The sequence below is a fragment of the Oncorhynchus tshawytscha genome, linkage group LG19 (genome assembly GCF_018296145.1).
Source record: "Oncorhynchus tshawytscha isolate Ot180627B linkage group LG19, Otsh_v2.0, whole genome shotgun sequence".
NCBI classification, from domain to species: Eukaryota; Metazoa; Chordata; class Actinopteri; order Salmoniformes; family Salmonidae; genus Oncorhynchus; species Oncorhynchus tshawytscha.
In genome coordinates this window covers 26,361,242-26,382,063 of record NC_056447.1, presented here as the reverse complement: position 1 = coordinate 26,382,063, position 20,822 = coordinate 26,361,242, and the positions used below count along the sequence as shown (strand labels likewise).

At 43.5% G+C, this 20,822-nt stretch overlaps 1 protein-coding gene across 2 annotated transcripts in view; it reads right to left on the bottom strand.

The window, feature by feature from the left end:
- The window catches only part of igf1ra (insulin-like growth factor 1a receptor), a 107,877-nt gene that overhangs the window by 80,526 nt on the left and 6,529 nt on the right, over positions 1–20,822 (bottom strand). For both annotated transcript variants that reach the window (XM_042301528.1, XM_042301529.1), the window contains exon 2: positions 13,931–14,494. In XM_042301528.1, coding sequence (XP_042157462.1) covers positions 13,931–14,494 — 564 coding nt within the window. The remainder of the gene's footprint in view (positions 1–13,930; positions 14,495–20,822) is intronic.

Below are 20,822 nucleotides of genomic sequence, written 5' to 3'. Positions count from 1 at the left end.
ATGCTTTCAGTTAATTAAAGCATGGCCAGTGTATCCAACAGTGTAAAATGTTCAAAAGCATTCCATGTCACTCCGATAGCATAACCACTCAGTTAGGCAAGAGGGCGGCTCAGTCTTTTTATGATCATGAGGTCTCCTGAGGGATAGCAGGCTAAAATAATACCAATGGCAACACTGACTAACTAAGGGAGCGGGACAGAGTCCAGCATGTCTGACTATGTACCAGACAGTCATGCCAACATAATGCCTCACCATCTGACTCATCCTGGCTGACTGAACCTTCTCCTTCCTACAGTAGCCTACCTCACATCTGACACACTAGGAATCCAACATGGATTACAATCTTTCTATAATCCAAGATAGTCCAAGAAAGGAATTAAAAAATGCAGGGGGGGAAAACGATGTCTTAGTGCAGTATCTTTCCATCTTAGCTGTGCTCTCTAGAGTGTAGATGAACTCTCACACACAGACAAAGACACTCAGACACTCACACAACACTGCTTGGGTTCAGGCCTGAACTCTCCATGCTACTCTGTACTGAGGATAACCAACACCAACTCAGCCATCTGAGCACAACGTCAAAAACACACAGAAAAATCTTTCCAGACTCATTCCTAGCTTCTCTGTTGGTCAGAGGAGTGGGAGGAGAGAGACAGGAAATGAGATTCAGCAAGCATTACATCAGCAGCTATAGGGCCACAGCCTCAGTCCAGACTGGGAAACATGTGAACCTTAGCACCTGTTGCACCTGCCTCTCCTCTGCCCGCTCAGCCAGTGCTGTGCTGAGGAACCCTGTGACACTGTGCTAAGGTCACCACTGTCTCCCGCTGTGACAGCAAAGTGGAGGGAAAATGTCAGGCAGGGAGACATCGTCTCTCCACTGTTAAGCCCCTAGCGAGGCTCCAGCCAGCCCCTGTCTGCCTGGCTGTCACAAGATCACGTTACATCAACATTCCCTGTGCTGCACACCAGATGAAGTAAAGGACCACCAGGATCTCCAGCACACAATGCTATACAAGGTCAGCAATACAGATACAACTGATGGTGGAAAAAATCAATACAGTTATATATCGCAATATAATTTTTTTACGATATTATATTGATACTTTGACTCTAAGTATCGATAAAATATGTGTGTTTTTGTCAGGTAGCGTTAGCTAGCGCTAGTTGTGAGAATTGCAATACATATCGTATAGGCACCTAAGTATAGTGATGATATCGTATTGTGAGGTCCCTGGCAATTCCCAACCCTAGAAGATATGTCATATAATCCTCTCACTGCCAGCCAATAAAACACACTGTCCTCTCATATCAGTCTTATTTGATCAAGCGTCTTGTCAGCCAGTGGTTAGCAAACAAAAGCAAGTAGACTGACAGACGGCCTGGTTTCTAGTTTACTTCAGATCAACCTGAGTGTGTGTGGCCCATCTATACTGCATGGTCTCTTTATTTCACACTGCCCAGTGATGTTCACAGTCCCTGTGGGACAGACCACAGTTAAGCACATATTGGATGAAATGTTCTGCCCATGTATTAGACACTGAGCAGAGCAATGGCAGCACAGTGAATGAATCCGCAGTGAAGGAGAACAGATGACAGCACATGGGAGAGGGGGGTCAACTAAGTGCTTAATCTAATACAATCAACATCCACTACAATTGGCCATTTGTGTGGCACAACGCAGACGCTCTTCGGTGCTGGGGGCACTAATCACGTTCCCTTGATGACTCTGATGTAAACAAAATTAGCCAGTCATTTGAAAAATGCCATGGAGGGAAAGAAAGAAAAAAAACTCCACACGTATAAATATGACCCAAAGGAAACAGCATTCCACAGTGCAGATGAATGACTGACTTGGGTACGCTGAGTGAGAAACATCAGAGACACAACGTTGCAATCCCCTTGAACAAATGCCACTTTGTGTTGCACACACACACACACACACACACACAACCCACACACTTCCTATCACACCACGCCTCCCAACCCCAACTAGCTCTATGTCTAGAGGACACACATCTGGAGTTGGGCTTTGACATTTAATGGCATTTGTCTAAACACACGCATCTAGCATGTAGGCCTAAAGTTAATCACAGACAGCCACTCTCAAGCTGGTAACAGACAAACTTTCTGTGAGCTCTGAACTGCACCAGGCAAAAGAGAACACAATGTTGTTCCAGAAAAAATAATTGTATAAAGCAACCTTACGTAACACATCTTTTCCCCATTTTTGGAAATTCTTCAGAAACATTTTAACTATCCTCAGTGCCAGTATCAACAGCAGATACATGGACAGATAGAGCAGTAGTTTGGGTGGCAGGTAGCCTAGCGCTTAAAAGTGTTGAGCAAGTAACTGAAAGGTCGCTGGTTCGAATCCCCGAGCAAACTAGGTGAAAAATCTGTCAATGTTCCATTGAGCAAGGCACTTGGTAAATCACTCTGGATAAGAGTGTCTGCTAAATTACCAAAACGTAGTTTGGTTGGGTAGACAGATAGAGCAGTAGTTTGGTTGGGTAGACAGATAGAGCAGTAGTTTGGTTGGGTAGACAGATAGAGCAGTAGTTTGGTTGGGTAGACAGATAGAGCAGTAGTTTGGTTGGGTAGACAGATAGAGCAGTAGTTTGGTTGGATAGATAGAGCAGTAGTTTGGTTGGGTAGACAGATAGAGCAGTAGTTTGGTTGGGTAGACAGATAGAGCAGTAGTTTGGTTGGGTAGACAGATAGAGCAGTAGTTTGGCTTGGAAGACAGACAGGTCAGTTAGACAACTGTACCAGCTAAAACTACCAGCCTGTGATTCCGGGGACTTTCCTCAACAGGAACATCAGTATCATTACCACACACAGTTGAATGGCAAAACGGCAAGATAAACCATATATCACCCAGTTAAGGGAATGTAAAAAAAAAAGAAGCTTTTTAACAAGTTAGTACATGCCTGGCCAAGGAACAATGCATACTGCAGTACATGAAAACAACTCCTGGCTGCAGTGAAGAGGTGGGAGATGGACCACACAGCAGAGATCTGATGCCTCATATCATGATAGAAAATACCATTGTACAGATGTAGGATCTTCATTTGATCACTCTTTTGTTGCTGAGAATTGACATAAATTCAGTGAAAACCCACACTAACACAAGTTATATTAACAGTATTACACTTTTCATGTCACATAATATTGGCCAGCTAATAGCCTTGCCACTGATCAAGCAAAATTATGGAATAAACGTTCAGATCCTGTTGCTGCAGGATTATTTTGCTGCGACAATACAGGTAAAATTATGATCCTACATCTGTAACTCGTGTATCAACAACAATTTATATGTTTGTCTAATCAAAGTTACAATTATATCCAAAGGACTCAGGCAAGTGTATCAAAATGAAACCTACAAATAATAATAATTAAAAAGAAATTGTTTAGCAACAAGAGGCAGCTTTGAGTAAATGAGTGTAAGTAATGTGGACTAATAAAACATTCATAAGAATCGGAGGTGTTTACATGAACGCTGTGGACTAGCGCCTGTCATGTTTTTCAGAAGACCAGAGAGAGGTGGACCTTAAAGCACACTCAAGTGCAAACAAGCCTGGCTGGGCTGGTCATGTCTCAGTAATTGATGCACTAATGGGAGAGGGTGGGGGGTTGGGGAGAGAGTAACGGAGGCTGGTACTTCAAAGGCTTGCTAGACACTTATCAACAAACGTGCTCTCATCAGACACAAGAGGACGGGCAGATGAAAGGTAGACCTGCACCTCACCCCACCGCTCCACTCTACTCTGCTCTATCAGCCCTGGGCCTGGTTATGGGAGCCAGACGACCACACCAGAGGAGAGGACTGGGGGAAAGGGGGAGGACAGAGGAGTGGGACATGGAATCAGCCAGAACCCAAACATATGAGATAGGGAGACCAGTCAGACAGTGTTTGGGCGGTTCAGTAAGACATCTGCACAGATACCCAATAAGCAACTTCCTCTAGGATTGGGGGAAAAGAAGGGCACACGTGGCATGAACAGTGTCTGTCTCCATAATGGTGCAGCGGCCTAAGGCACTGCATCTCAGTGCAAGAGGTGTCACTGCAGTCCCTGGTTTGAATCCAGGCTGCATCACATCCGACCGTGATTGGGAGTCCCATAGGGTGGTGCACAATTGGCCCAGCGTCGTCCGGGTTTGGCAGGGGTAGGCCGTCATTGTAAATAAGAATTTGTTCTTAACTAACTTGCTTAGTGAAATAAAGGTACAAAAATATATATATAATGTCATTTAAGGACTGTTTTCCCACAATATACTTGTAATGATGCCAGGGGTTACCTTGGGAGAAGTTTTGGAGGATATAGAAAATGTAACATGAAAAAAATCTCCAACTGTAAAATGATAGTAAGGAACACTAAATGAGTGCCCTGTGGGTCCTGAATCAGATTAGCCTGGCTGGATGAATGAGGATAGTGAGGTCTCCCAGGTGACGTGGCCTCTCCCTCCACTCCCCGCCTAACAGACTGAGATAGAGCTGCTGTTGGTGCTGCTCTGGAGACTCTGTCTATATTTAACACAGTAGCGGCCCGCTGTCCGTCCGCTGATGAAACAAGAGAGCAGCTGTGCTGAACCTCCTCAGCTCCCAGAACTGCAGACAGGGATAAGGACAGGACAGGGATTAGGACAGGACAGGGATTAGGACAGGGCAGGGATGAGGGCAGGGTAGGGATAAGGACAGGACGGGGATTAGGACAGTGCACAGATAAGGACAGGGATGAGGATAGGAATGAGAGCATGGCACCTAAATCCACCACTGATATGAAGACATATCAAATAACATAAGATCCTCCAAGATTAAAGAGCATTTCTCACACAAGATCAGACTGAAACGATATTGAAACAGGCTGCAGCATTGCCTAACTCTTCTTTAGTCAATGTGAGGACTTCGACACCTCCGTAGTTCTCTGAACAGGAGCAGCGTAGACTTACCCCCACACCAGTGTTTTGTGTAATGTTAGCTCTGGTGTTATTATGTTAACACAGGAGAGTGACACGAAAGACTTGTTGCGAGCAGAATCAACATGCTTTGCATCATTCAAGACTGTTGCTTTGTGAGATGGTTTTAACGTTCACAGTTAGCCATTGTTATGTTAATGCCAGCTGAAAAGTACCCAGGGCCTTGCCTTGGCTCCAAGTTGGAACAGGTCTGCCGGAGCCATGGCCCAATGAGACACGGGTGCTGGCGCACATAGCAGCAAAGACAAAAGTCTGAGCCTTTTGGGTGAAACACTGGGGTAAATCCTCAGTGGAAATGCGCCATAAGACCCCATATTTCATCCTTGGCCACCCTGATGGTAACAGAGCGCCAACTGGTGAAAGGCCAGTTGGTGTGGCCAAGGAGCAGCAGTCCTGCCAGGAGCAGGAGAGATGGACAGGCTGAGAGGAGAGGAGAAGGCCAGCAGCAACAGCAGACCAGAGGAGCCCCATACACCTGTTCACATTACCCAGCATCCTGACAACTGCTCTAGGGCTTGGGTATTAAACCCAAACAGACCAGGAGACAGAGGAAGGGGAAGCATCCTCCTTGTCCTCCCGGATGAGGTCAAGGTCACTCTTCAATCACAGACAAATGCAGACATGACTTACAACGCTAGGATAGACAGCAGCTAGACCTCACAGGTCTATATCAACAAGGCACTCTGTTCTCTCTTCACATTGACTGAAGAAGCTCAGTAAAGGGTTAAAGGGGAAGTGGGGTTGTCAGAGGCATTTCAATTAGCTGAGTAAGTCCATAAGATTTCCTTTGTAATTTTATGACACCCTTTTATCTCCTCAGTGCATAAGAACAGACTGGCATGTTGCAGCCTGTACACACACACACACACACACACACACACAATCCTACATGTGGCTTTTCTTTAGCTCTTAAGAAGTAACACAAAGCGCGTTGTTATGCTAACCTCTGTTATTTCAAAGAAGTTCCTGCCCACTTCATTCCAAAAGAGAACAGTCATAAATGTAAGTCTTTTTTCTCTAGACAAAGACCAGCTAAAGCTATAAAGAGCATTAGCCTTGACATCTGATTTCCATTTGCTCCACGATCCTAACGTGTACATCATGTTTACACTGCTTCGCAAATTCTCTTTACCATATTTCCTCATGATAGGAACTCATGGTGACATTGGACACACTTTGTTATCAGCAGCAGTGATTTGTATGACCTTTTCATGTCGCACATCAGCTGTAAAGAGTAACAAAAACACGAGCTAAAAAAAATATGTGAAATTAGAAAAGACATTACTAATGAAAGGACAGACAGTGATCAAACAATGTTCTGAAACTGAGACATCTCTGGGGGCATCCTTCTTCGACCGGTCAGCTGGTCTCTCCTCACTAACCAAGGGGACTTGGGTAGCTCAACTGAGCATCTCAAGACCCACCCTCCTCATCTCAGTCATCACACGTGCCACATCCACACACTTTCCCCTCAGTGTGTATGTCATAAGCTTCTGCCTTCAGCGGTACACATTTATTCAATGTGAGGGGGCATCACACATGAACAGAAAATATACAAATAAACACACGCCGTACGGGGAGAAGGAGAAGACGCCAGCAGAGAAGCGGATCTGATCCCGTTGCCCCTGAAACTAGCTGTTCACCCATGGCAGAACAATATTCTTCCTCTGCGGTGTGTCAAATATATCCACCAATACCGCACACATCCTCACTTCTGCAGGAGAGATTTGTCGGCAGGAGATTTTTTTTCCCCCGTTGTGGAATTAACTTGTGCTCTGAGAGCTTACTTGCGGGCATGGCGCATTATCCCCCCTGGCAATGCCAAGCCTGCCCAGTAGTGAGCAGTGGCTGCAGCGGGCACAGAGCTCAGGCAGGCAGCCCAAGCAGCATGGAGCAGAGCACAGCGGCTACTCCTCTCACCTCAGTGGGGAGCAGCTAGCGAGTAGCAGTGCTAACAGGCGGAGAGGAGATAGGCCTCGTCCTTCCTGCCATTACACTGGGACTGAGTGGAATCTATCACAGAGCGGTGGCCCCACGGCGCTGAGAGAGGAAGTTATAGTATTCACACAGATTTATGAATGAGTGTTAAGAGTGCCGGATGAGTCACAGCTTCCGCACAGAGCGGCCAGAAGGCAGCAAGCAGCCCATCAGCACAGGCAATGAGTAGCTCGCACACACCGGCACCAGTCACCATGTGCATGCACACACACACACACACACACACACACACAGACACGTACAAACACACACACACGCACACACACAATAGGCACACTGGGCGCGGATAAAGGCAAATGTGAGGGCATGGAATGTGTGTGTGAGTGAGTGTGTGTGTGTGTGTGTGTGTGTGTGTGTGTGTGTGTGTGTGTGTGTGTGTGTGTGTGTGTGTGTGTGTGTGTGTGTGTGTGTGTGTGTGTGTGTGTGTGTGTGCGAGCACTCACATTTGCGTGTGTCTCTAGCCGTCTCTGTGGAGTGGCAGCATTGCTACACAGTCCAGCCTTTTAAATCATTATAGAAGTATCTGTGGTGGCAGCATTGCTACACAGTCCAGCCTTTTAAATCATTATAGAGAGGCATTGATGACAGTATTTTCATAACGGGTATTCAAATTTTACAAATACACAACAGATAACCAAAACAAATGTACTATTTGAAAGACATTACTATTTAAAATGCTTTGCATAGTAGTATATGTGTTGTTGACACAAGCAAGCATGTAAGTGGCTTGCCATGCATTGCACTACAAACTAGCAACGCACTGAAGCAGATAATATATTAAACATTTGCTTTAGGGAAAAACTAAAAACAAACTGTCTGACCAATCATACTGTCCAAAGGAAACCTACAAAACCAATTGAACAGAAAAACTATTTGTAACCAAACCGTTTTATCCGCTTGCGTCGCAAGTGATTATTGGGGCCGACTGAAGAGCATCTCTATAACAGCTAAACATATTAAGATCTCCTGCTCACATTTCTCAAGAATGACATTTATGAATGTCACCTAATGGGAGAAAATGTGTCAGAGGCCAGGAGAGGAGAGAGAGGGGAGAAGAACTGCATGGAATGTACTCACATATACACACAGACACACAAAAAACTATAGGACAACAATTATTTGTTCTTGTACCTGCATAGGTATTAAAGCTTATTAAGCACTATACAAAAAGTCAGTTCATGGAAGGCCTCTGTCCACCGACCACTCTTTAAAATACATCACAGTCTGAAAGCACAAAGATAGGGATGGGGTTGCACACAGGCCTACCATGAAAGGGCTTGTCATCCATCTCTAATGTCATTTCAATCAATGGCACCATAGAGTAGCAACACAAGGAATCAATATTCCCTAGTCCTCTGAGAAAATAATAATTAAAAAAAGAAATAATAAATAAACACTGTGGTTATGCTAGCTAGCTAGTGTTGTGCAAGCCCAGTTTCCCATGGCTTTTTCCCTCTCAAGAGGAGTTGTAGTGACCCATTGAGAGCGCTGCAGGACTGAGGAGAGTGTAGGAGCAGATGAGGGATCTGATTATGCCATCTTTACTGTGGGGGAGGAGGGAGTAGCGAAAGGGAGGGATGGCACGATATGTGAGGCTGATAAACAGAGTGGCATGGCTCTGTCTTCACAGTAGAACACTGCCTGGGCAGAGCTGGGCAGGCATGCCTGGCACAGGGAGATGGATCCAGGAAGTGAGTCACCAGCAGCACTACCAGACCCCCCAGGAAAGTACAGGGCTCTTGGAGAAAAGGCCAGACTGTTGGAACTGGAGCCCTTCCTGTCCCTCACCACGGCCCTTTGATAAGCCTGAGAGAAGCCTTTAAAAATGTAAAGCCTTCCCTGCATGTCGAGGCAAGTGTCTGGGATTACGTTGGTTAAACAAAAACAAGACAACCGATCATATGACATAGCCCACCTAACGCCTCACGCACACACACACATTCCCAGCGCCTGTCTCTACCACCCACATCATCATCTTCCATTCAGTGATCTCTTGGTTTTTCACAAACATTCTTTCTCTACCATACCACATGGCCTCTGTACATACAGGGAGTTCTGTGTGTTTCCCATCTTTATCCTCTCAAAGCTGCAATGACTAAGCCAGCAGGAATTTCTACCTTATATACTCCCTTAAAGAGACAGTCACCAGCCCCTTTCCCCATTCCTGTCCAGTACGCACTCTAGCTCTGCTGTAGATTTAATGTATCGAATCTCACAAACTAAACATTTCATTTAAAAGCTTTCATCACAATGGCTTCCTCCAAATCTGCTCCCCCTGCTCTAAACCCATGAACATAGTTCAGGGCAGAGCCCTCAGAGCAGTGTGATATCAAGTTGTACACTTGAAGCAAAGTAAAAGATACAAGCCAACACAGTGTTATCTGGGGAATGTAAGTAAAGGGCAGTGTGGTTAAGAAACCAGACACCACAGTGTCATTCAAGCTGAGCGTATTGTAAGTAAATATTTAAACACATTAATGGGAAATGTTAGCTATATGAGGTCAGACGAGCTGTATGGTGGTGTGATCTGCACTAACAGAACAGGGTTGGTCAGGACAGCCTGGGTGCTGCTTATCAACCAGCCTCTCTCTCTCCCGTTGGCTGGCTTTGCTCACTTCTCCTCTGGGGGAGGAAGACATACCCGCCTGGAACAGAGTGACCAGAGGGCCACATTCGATGCAGGCCAGAGAGCAGGTCACAAGACCCAAAAACACACGCCAACAACACGCAATGTCACAGTGGCCACAGCCAGCCAAACAACTCAACTGACGGCTGGAGTGTTGAGAGAATGAGCACAGTGTGTAAACAGTCAGGAGATATCTCACAGCTAAAGCTTTGAACAGTCTCTGATAAAGCTGGCAGAAGAGAGAGAGGGAAAAACTAGTCAAACTATGAAGAAGTGCAATAAAAAAAGAGCAAACTTGAGGGAGGGAAGGAAAGCGGGAAAGGAGTAACAGATGAGGAGGAGGGAGCTGGGCTGTGCCTCCACTGGGGTGTTAGTGAGAGCCTGCCGTTGTGCTTGTACACTTGACATTTCTGTGACATTTTCCCCTCAGACCCCCTTCTCACATAAGCCATCCGTTAGCGCCTCTCCGCATGCCATGGCCCGCTACTAAAGAGAACCCACTACCCCCTTAAATCTCCATGGCCCGGGTCTGCCTCTTTCCAGACAAAGAGCCTAATATCAGCCAGGTAACACTATCCTACCCTACCCACACCCAGCCAGACAGGAACATAGAGCCAGGAATTAACCTCGAAAGTCATACGTTGCCATTTTCATATCCATTTCTGAGGCAATCTGTTCCTTTCTAATTAAACATTTAGTAGATTGGTGTTGCTTAAAACTGTACACAGCGAGTTCATACAAGCAGGCAAGGCAAGTATAGAGTAATGCCTGTTTGACCTAACAAACAATAGCTCTCCAAAGAAACTTCCCCAGAGGCTAAAGTAGTCCTACTAGCAAACAGCATCTCCTAGTCATGTACTGTAATTAAAGAGATGCATTCAGAGTAGAGGATTGGTCCGGATTGACTAGGAAACCGCTGCACAGCATGCCCTTGAAGAAACATCTGTACTGGAGAAAAACAAGGCAATTATGCAGAGGGGTGGAGACAAGTGGAGTATCTGCCCTTCAGTGAGGGCCAGAGAAAGTCTCATCTCTGCTAGATTCAGAGCCTTGAACATTGTATGGGTGAGAACTGAGCCTACAAATCTAGCTGTACTACCACTAAGCCACAATCACACACCCTCTAAATGAGCCATTTTATCCTGATATCACAATCTCTGTTAGTCTTTATTTGCAGAGTTGAGACCTCAAGTCTCAGAGTATTTACCCTGACATCTGCTAGGCTTTAAGGTGGGAGAATGGATCTGCGGGAGCAAATCAAAAATGCCCTTTGTCTCCTTACCATAACAAATCTTAGGAAAAACAAAAATGTTGACCCTTAACATTGGTTCCAAACAACATCAGATAAATTACAAGCAAATCTTTGTACATCAATGAAGTTAATTCCACACAGGTCACTTAAGCCAGTCCAGACTGTCTATACTGCAACATACAGTTAGATACACCAGAGACCCTTACAACAAATACTATAAACAGCCTCATTAATTTAATACTGCATCCATAGAACAAATATCGCAACAATAAAGTCCATTCCTTGAAACATAAATGGCCACTAATGAAGTCACTATTTAGAGGTTGATTTCCTCTATTTGTTTTCTGGGTCTGAAGGGAAGATGTTTAGAAGTACCAGTTATCCATGGGAGCTGTAAACAGGTCTTCAAAAGGCCATGGCTGGGAGGACATTTTCCCATTATTATTTCATGTTGAGAGGAAAGGGGAGCAGACAGGCAAGTAGGAGGCTAGGAGAAGTGTTTTCCCCCAAAGCTTCTTGAAGTCAAGGTCGACCTACAGTAATCTCCTTCGCAGGGTAAATATGCATCTGAATTCCTTTGATTTGGACCAGTGAAAAACTGTCCACACAGTGAGACACTTGAGGTTTTAAACAGGCGGCCATTCCAACTCAAGCTCTGCAGTGTGTAATCGTCTAGACAAAACAGACAAATACACTACGGTGGGAGCCTGGTTGGCCAATACCGTGGCACTGATGTCACTCTGTCAGCCACACATCCACAACAACAACGCCAACCACAATGCCTAAGGAAGACAACTAAACAACAAGACCAAAACAACTTTTCCCACTATCCCTTGCCCTTAACTTCCAGTCCTAAATTAAGTCAATTGTTGACATTAATTTTATTTATTAACTTAAAGGGGCAATCTGAGGTTGCTTCATCCATTTTTTGACTTTTTAATTAATTAAATGTACCAATTGATTCTTGAAAAATATAACATGGAAATGCTCATGAGCTTAGTTCATCTGTCGTACCCCATCAGAACCCGAAATATAAGCTTTCATTCCAATGTTTGTAAACAAAGTCAATGTAAACAACCACTATATTGCCTCAAAACATGGTTAAAACTATCATTTTTATATTAGCTCTGTGTATGAATTTGAGAGGGGTTACATTTCTCCAGCCCCATCCCTCAGCTTTTTACAGAAACAGGGGCGGGGTGGACGCTTTGTTATTGCTTCAACTGCTGATTGACAGTTTAATTATCATTCTATATCTGTGAGTAATAGACATGTATACAATTAAAGTCCCAGTGTAGACAAAAACATGATTTATTGTTTTTTATATATATTTCCACACTATGAGGTTGGAATAATACTGTGAAATTGTGAAAAAATATGATAATGCCCTTTATAGAGCTGTATGAAAATACCTTTGAATTTTCCGCCAGATTTTGTGGGATGGAGTATGTCATCGGGCAGTAAATGAGTTAATAGACCGATAAGAAAGAGAGTTCCAAACCTCTCTGCCAATAACAGCTAGTTCTCTGTTTTTCGCCTCCCCACTCAGACCACTACCAGACAGTCCTAGCAAAATTACTGCTTGAGGAATTGCTCTTGCGAGTAATATATTTTTGTTTCTTTTTTAACATTTTGACTGAAAACAGTCACAGTATGGTACTTCATTGTTACCCAGAAATGACTTGCTATTGAGGTAAAAAAAAATGGCTGCATTGGTCCTTTAAAAATATAACTATAAAGAGGCTACAAGAAAACCATATCCTTCCTTCTTCATAGACTTTAAATACTTATGCTGTAGTGTATTGTGTCATAACTCATTCATCACACCAGATAAGATTTAGTAAATATTGACCTGATATGGTCCAGACATGAAGACTCACTGCCTCGCTTTTTGGCAGAGCAACAGTAACCTCAACTGAGAATGTATTTAATACCAGAAAATGTATTATGCACACATCCTTAGTTCTGTCAGCAAATAGGTTGATCTAAAGAAAAGACCTCCATAACAAACAGACAGGAAATGTTTTTACTGGGCGGGGGACAATCCTGCTCCCTGACGAATATGAAAGAAAAACAACATTGATTCATGGGATTTGTTCACTGGGGACTTCACATTTTGAGAATGACTGGAACCCACCTAGCTACCTAGATCAAAAACAACTCTGCAAATGGTTGCATCACAAGTTGGATAGACAAACACTGCCAAATACCCCAGTTATTTGAGAAACAATCTACCTTAAAACCAGAGGTGGGGACTCGAGTCACATGACAGGTTTTGTAACGTATTGTCACCAATTATGTGGCACAGAGTTTCTGTGGATTACTCTCTATGCAGCCAGAGACAGTAGCCGCAGCATCGTACTTGTAAAAGAAACGTGCAATAGAATGGCTAGTGAAAAGCACACTCGGCCCTCTGATTGGACCAGCAAACTGTCAATCAACACAGGTCAGGTGCTAGCGAACAGATTGTTGATTTTCGATCGGCTGCAGTGCAAAACTCACAGGGAAAAAGGATTGCCATAAATAAATATGCAGGTCCAAGAATTGGTTGTTACTAACCATTTACTTTGCAAGCTCACCAGCAATGGGGCATCATGCAGCAACAACTAGCATAGGCCTACTGGTCTTTTGGTACATCAAAATCGCTTGAAATGTATCATTTGCTTATGAAGATTGCATTTGGAGTTTTTGTTCAAATGAATTATTACATAATCAAAATGTGTTGTAGACAAAATAATGAAAATGTGTGTCTGGTAGCCTCAAAAAAATAGACAAAGATTTGTCATTGCATGTATAGATTTAATTTTTATTGACTTTGTTGACTGTTTTCCTTGAGACTCGACTTGATACTCAAACCTTGCGAATTGAGACTTGCTTGTGACTTGAATAATAGTGACTTGGTCCCACCTCTGCTTAAAACCTTAAAAAACCAACACAAACAAATACAGAATTCTGCAGGAGTAAACAACAAAAAAACAAGTAAACGGGAGCTCTGTGGACAGGCTGTCCTCTGTGCTGATGTGACTGGGTCTCTGCTGCCCAGACTGTGAAGAGAAAAGTTCAGCGCTCCTTACCTTTCTGGCAGTGGTTGGATGTCCAGCAGCGAGAGTTAAAGTTGCCGTTAAAGCTGGTCTTGATGCACTGAGCGTTGTCCTCCATGATGCCTGGACACACATCACCACACTCCTTGGACTGCTTGTTCCCCGCGATGAAGTTGTTGAACTCTGCGTCCATGATGAGAGACCAGTCCACAGAGTCCAGGTAGCAGAGCTCAGGGTTCTTCTCGATCCGGATGGCCCCTCGTGTGATGTTCCTCAGGTTGTACAGGCCAATGTCCTTCAGACTGGTCATCTCGAAGATCACCAGGGCATAGTTGTAGAAGAGGTTGCGTCCGCGGATGACGTTGAGGTTGGGGAAGAGCGTGCTGAGGCTGTCCAGGCCGGACACGCGGAACAGGAGCAGGTAGTCGGTGATGACGGTCAGCTTGGGGAAGCTGAGGGAGCGGAAGAGCTCCTGGTTGAGGTTGTTGGTCTTTTCTCCGATGAGGAGGATCTGCAGGTAGCCCTCCACCACCGTGCAGTTCTCCAGACTCTTGAACTCACTGATGTCATTACGGATGTCGATACTTAGACCACAGACTGGAGGAGGGGGAAAGGGAAAGAAAAACCACCCATTATTACACATCATAGTTAATCATTTTAAAACACAGTATTTGTGTCCCTTATTCAACGTGCCTAAATAAAATGTAACCTTTAATTATATTATATATGAATTTATTTGTCTGCATACCTATTCATTGTATTCATCTGTTTACCATGTCTACCATGCAAATCTAATTTCAAGTCAATGTTTCTTTTCAAGGGGTGACCTGGCTTAAAGGCGTACTGTCAGCCAGTCCCAGAAATTGTAAGAAACAAATGAGAGCACCAAAATAACAAGCACAACACCCATTAAAAGGGCTGAATCTAATCTTCTTGAGATCATTTCTGAAAATATATGGAATTGATAGTACAACAGGACTTAGAACAGGACTTCTTGTGTTATGTTATAGTATTTAGGCCATGCTTTGTTCTGTTCATGTACAAAAGCTTATTGTTGCTTTTGTTTCATGGTTGTAACTATTGGTCTGTAATGATGGTCCAATGTGACAACAAGGTCTGTGGCAGAGGCATTCTTTTTGAGACAAATGAGAGACAAGCAGTCAGGGTCATCTGAGGTGAGTGTGCACCTCATACTGAGCAGACTTAGGAAGTTCTCTCTCAAAGACAAGGGTCAATATTTTGAGACACTCTCTTGACATATATCTTATTAAGACCTGGAATCCTATGTTCCGCTCCTTTACCTGGATAACACCTTGGTTTAAAAACATCCCATCCCTCTCAGCTCAACACACAGAAAACAACACACAAAGCCACAGTCCCTGAAGCCTCTGTCTCTCTCTCTGTTACACACACACACACACACACACATCTATTATCAATCATCTCTGCTTTCAATTGTGTCTGTCAATTACACCAATCAGGAATGGATACAAGTATAGCTAATAGGATATCATCACTGAAAGACAGCTACGATAACAGACCATATAAAACCCAGCCGTTGTTTATATAAGTGCTTCATGTAGGACACTGAATATACTGCCCAAATGTAAACAAAACATCACACCTGTAATGCCTGTCGCCTGTCACCATATAAATCCAAGACAATCCTTTCACTGTAACACTTGCAGTAAACCATCTCCTCTGGGTCTATTGATATACGACAAAAATGATTCTAACAGTCCATTTACACCAGGGGAGCAGAGCTGCAATTGTAGCCATGACAAAATATATCAAATGTATGAGATTCTCAGAACTGTAGTTCAAAGACAAACCCAAACAAACAGTATCAACATACGTAATCTCACAGTGGGAGGGAGACCTGTTACGCTCCTTACCAACTCCCTGTCCCTGTCTATATGTCAAGGCAGGTACTGGTCAAGACAGTACAGTGTGATAAAGACAAAACAAACACAGAGAAAACACCACACCAAAAAAACATAGAAACCCCGACAGGTAGCCAAGAGGTTTCAAATGCTACTTGGAAGGTGAAACGATCCGTTGAAGAAATGTCTTGTCATATGAGCTCCTTTGGCTGAACCTGTTCTGTTCTTCCAGAGGCTTAGGCACCCTCTCAGTGAGCGTCACAGGGCCTGTGCAGCGAGACCAACAGTCGTGCTTCAAAACGCCCGGCCCAGATCCATGTCAACACGCCATTTACCTGATGCTATGATTTCTAGAGGTCGACCGATTATGATTTTTTCAACGCCGATACTGATACCGATTATTGGAGGACCAAAAAAGCCAATACCGATTAATTCTGCATATTTTTATATATATATTTGTAATAATGACAATTACAACAATACTGAATGAACACTGAACAGTTTTATTTTAACTTAATATAATACATCAATTTAGTCTCAAATAAATAATGAAAAATGTTCATTTGGTTTAAATAATGCGAAAACAAAGTGTTGGAGAAAGTAAAAGTGCACTATGTGCCATGTAAGAAAGCTAACGTTTAAGTTCCTTGCTCAGAACATGACAACAAATGAAAGCTGGTGGTTCCTTTTAACATGAGTCTTCAATACTCCCAGGTAAGAAGTTTTAGGTGGTAGTTATTATAGGACTATTTCTCTCTATGCCATTTGTATTTCATATACCTTTGACTATTGGATGTTCTAATAAATACTTTAGTATTGCCAGCCTAATCTCAGGAGTTGATAGGCTGGAAGTCATAAACAGTGCAATGCTTGAAGCATTGCGAAGAGCTGCTGGCAAACGCAGTAAAGTGCTGTTTGAATGAATGCTTACGAGCCTACTACTGCCTACCACCGCTCACTCAGACTGCTCTATCAAATCATAGACTTAGTTATAATATAATAACACACAGAAATACGAGCCGTAGGTCATTAATATGGTCAAATTCGGAAACTATCATTTTGAAAACAAAATGTTTATTCTATCAGTGAAATACGGAACCATTCCGTATTTTATCTAACGAGTGGCATCCATAAGTCTAAATATTGCTGTTACATTGCACAAGCTTCAATGTTATGTCATAATTACGTAAAATACTGGCAAATTAGTTTGCAATGAGCCAGGCGGCCCAAACTGTTGCATATACCCTGACTCTGCGTGCAATGAACGCAAGAGAAGTGACACAATTTCCCTAGTTTATCTTGCCTGCTAACATGAATTTCTTTTAACTAAATATGCAGGTTTAAAAATATATACTTCTGTGTATTGATTTTAAGAAAGGCATTGGTGTTTATGGTTAGGTACATTCGTGCCACGATTGTGCTTTTTTCGCAAATGCGCTTTTGTTAAATCATCCCCCGTTTGGCAAAGTTGGCTGTCTTTGTTAGGAAGAAATAGTCTTCACACAGTTCGCAACGAGCCAGGCGGCCCAAACGGCCCAAATCACCCGTTTGGCGAAGTAGGTTGTGATTCAATGATACATTAACAGGCACCACATCGATTATATGCAACGCAGGAGAAGCTACATAAACTAGTAATATCATCAACCATGTGTAGTTAACTAGTGATTATGTTAAGATTGATTGTTTTTTACAAGATACGTTTAATGCTAGCTAGCACGTTACCTTGGCTCCTTGCTGCACTCGCATAACAGGTAGTCAGCCTGCCACGCAGTCTCCTCGTGGAGTGCAATGTAATCGGCCATGATCGGTGTCCAAAAATGCAGATTACTGATTGTTATGGAAACGGCCCTAATTAATTGGCTATTCTGATTAATCGGTCGACCTCTAAAGGTTTCTGCTAATTTCCACAAAGCTGTATCTAACCTCACAACAATGACCATAACAAAAGCTCCCAGTTATCATTTTATCTACTGATACTTAGATTTGAATTGAATGGAAGACAAAATATAGCATCTATACATTCATATGAATGACATCCATAGAACCATACTGCACCATAGGCCAAACATTCACTTTTTTTTAAATCTAGAAGTGTCCTAAATGAGATTCCACTTCAGTAATTTAAAAAAAAATCTTCTGCCAAAAATAGTGAGCACATTGTTTATCAGGATGAATTGCCTTTATTTGCTCCTGTCAGTGTGATGCACTTTTCTAAATTTAGAACGCAAATGATTACTTGGGTAGGAAATAGCATTTGCTTTCTCCTATCGACACAAATGCCCTGGGGCTCCACTTGTGAGCCATCGAGCTGCATGTCCTCTTTGTTTCATTGAGAATTTTTCCTCTGCTCCGTGAACAGCCAGAGGGGGGGAGGGGTAGAGCAACTCAAACACAAAGACTAATTTGTTTGTTAGTAAAGAGAAACTCTAGGCCTCACTTCCTGTTGGAGGCATTAATACAATCAGTGGGAGTCTGGTGGGGAAGAGACAAAAGGAGGGGCAGTGGGGGATATTGTGGCAACGGATGAGATAGGGATTCTGCCAGACAAGTCTATCTGAGGCCTTACTATCGGTGTGAACCCGTCAGCGATAAAAGGAGAAGGTGAAATGAATGACAAGTATTTTTGGAAGCTATAGTGACAATTACCAAAGAGACCACGCTCCCTGAAATAATGAACAGATTGTCTAATACTACAACTAAACCTGTGACACTCCTACACCTGAACATGTCGCGACATCTCTGTTCTGAAACCAACAGAGAGAGAGAAAAGATGGAAATTAAGAAGGTAAGAAAGAAATAACGAATCCCTCCTCACTGCTTTCTCACTACCTTGTTGAAGACGTCAGCATGCTTCAGTTCGGCTGGCGCCTAGCCGAACTCAGCTAGGTGAACCGAATGAGTGTGCTTGCATACTCCCTTAAAAGACCTTCACTTGAAAAACAAGAGAAAAGCAGCAATAGTACTGTTTGTCCATTTTGAGACTCCATAGCCAGTATACACTTCCTCAAAAAAGTCAGAATCTAAGATAACTCTGTCATTAATATAGACGTCTTTGCTGAGTACATCTTAGTCGCTCAATTTTACAGTATTTCTCATTTTAAAAAATGTGCATGAAAATGAGCTGAATGACAACTAAGACTTCACTGAATAATCCCTACAGTTGACCAATCACCAACGAAGGGGCGTAGACTTTCAGATCTGTGCATCCTGACAAGCCTGGGCCATTTGCACAAAATATGATTTGTCTTCATACTTGCATAAGAATTCATTTAAACAGACATTATGGGGGAATTAATACAATTCCAGCCCTGACAGCAGTCATTTCCTATTGTTGTGTAACGGCTGTATCTAGCAGTAACCACTGTCCTCACAATGGGATAAGCACACATAGAATAATGTGCTTCTCCCTGTCCCTGTTCACACTGCTGAGTAAACACACATATCTCCAGCGCGTAATGGGATCCAGCGGCTCATGTTCATGATTGATAACCTTGCCCTGACCTTCCATATAAATGTCATCCCACACACAGTCCTACACACACGCGCAAGCATGCCCACACACACAAACACGTGACTCCGTAAAAGAGCCAGTGCATTTTTAGCCTGTAAAAATCCAAGGGTAGTAAACAACTTGACTATTACAATATATCAGCCGTGATCTTTTAACAGACTAAAAATGCACATTTTGCTTTAATTGAACTTTGACCGACAGGTTAAACTGTGCCGCATAAGAGGAGAGGATGTCAGTTCCTATGGGACAGATCAGTATGTTGAGTTCTTTATCAAAGGTTACTGAAACCATTTAACAGTCTAGTATGAGACCATTCTCAGAAAGCGAACAACTGTATATTTTTCAGGTCTTCCCACTGTAATCCCCAGCAAGGTTGTTATGGGGAGTAATCTGATGGAGACAAGCTCTGGGGCTGGACTTTATTGAATTGAATCACCCACAAATTCATGTCCATCAGAACACATGATACTTTCCCAAGAAAATGTGCTCAGATATGCAGACAAATGTGAGCATCTGATGGGCAGTACAAAGGCAGTGGACCTGGTCCCTCCCTCCATCCCAGTACCTCACACCTGCCACCTCAACATCACTTAATCCCCCACATGCTGGAAGTCATCTGACTAGTGGTCTGGTGGGCCACTTCCCCTGCATGGTCTTAGACATCAGACCCAAACTGGTAACACAACACTGTCACCCCCTACACGTGCACTCCAAACCCTCTCCTCGGTTCCATCGCAGCATGGCAGAGAACGGGTAAACACACACATACCTGCAGTCTTTTAAATATAGTTTAGAGTGACATTTAATAGGTTTGCACAATCAGTTCCAATACCACGTTTAGTTTAGAGTAACAGTTGAGCTATTGAGGTACAGCTTAAACATTAGATCCCCACCCCTTTTACAGCATCTACAGCGTATTTATATGGTTTCATCATATCAAGTATTACAAATCAATGAGCTGCATATTACCAAAGAGAGGAGGTCCCCCCCTCATTTCAATAATGCAAATGATGAAAGTCCCCATTTCAATATGCATCTGCCCACAGTCTCTTGATCTGCAGCCTGTCACTGATATAGTCTATGCAATCTATTAGAAGAGATAATATTTGAAATCATCTTGCAAATTGTACAATACTCCACGGGCTATTAAAGCCACGGGCCACAGCACATGATGTTGTATGCGGCTGGCCAGAGATTGCATATGCGCAAATTTGAAATAAGTGTTTAATTAAGCATTGTAAACCTCAGCTTGCGGCCTGGATAAGCCGTAGGACAGCATTTGACTGCACTCTCACAAACTAGCACAGTGACACACTTTCCCATCCCTGCCTGCACAGGGGCATGCCAGTGAGACAGGCTGCCTGCCACGCTGCGCTGTACTGCAGTGCGAGAGCAGAACAGCGCACAAGGCACACACACACACAGGCATGCCCACTGCACTGACTCCCTCATGGGGGTGAGGAACAATATGCCGGCATCACTGTCCTCTTAGCGGATCCAGTGCTAGGGGGTGGGCAGAGGCACAGTGCGA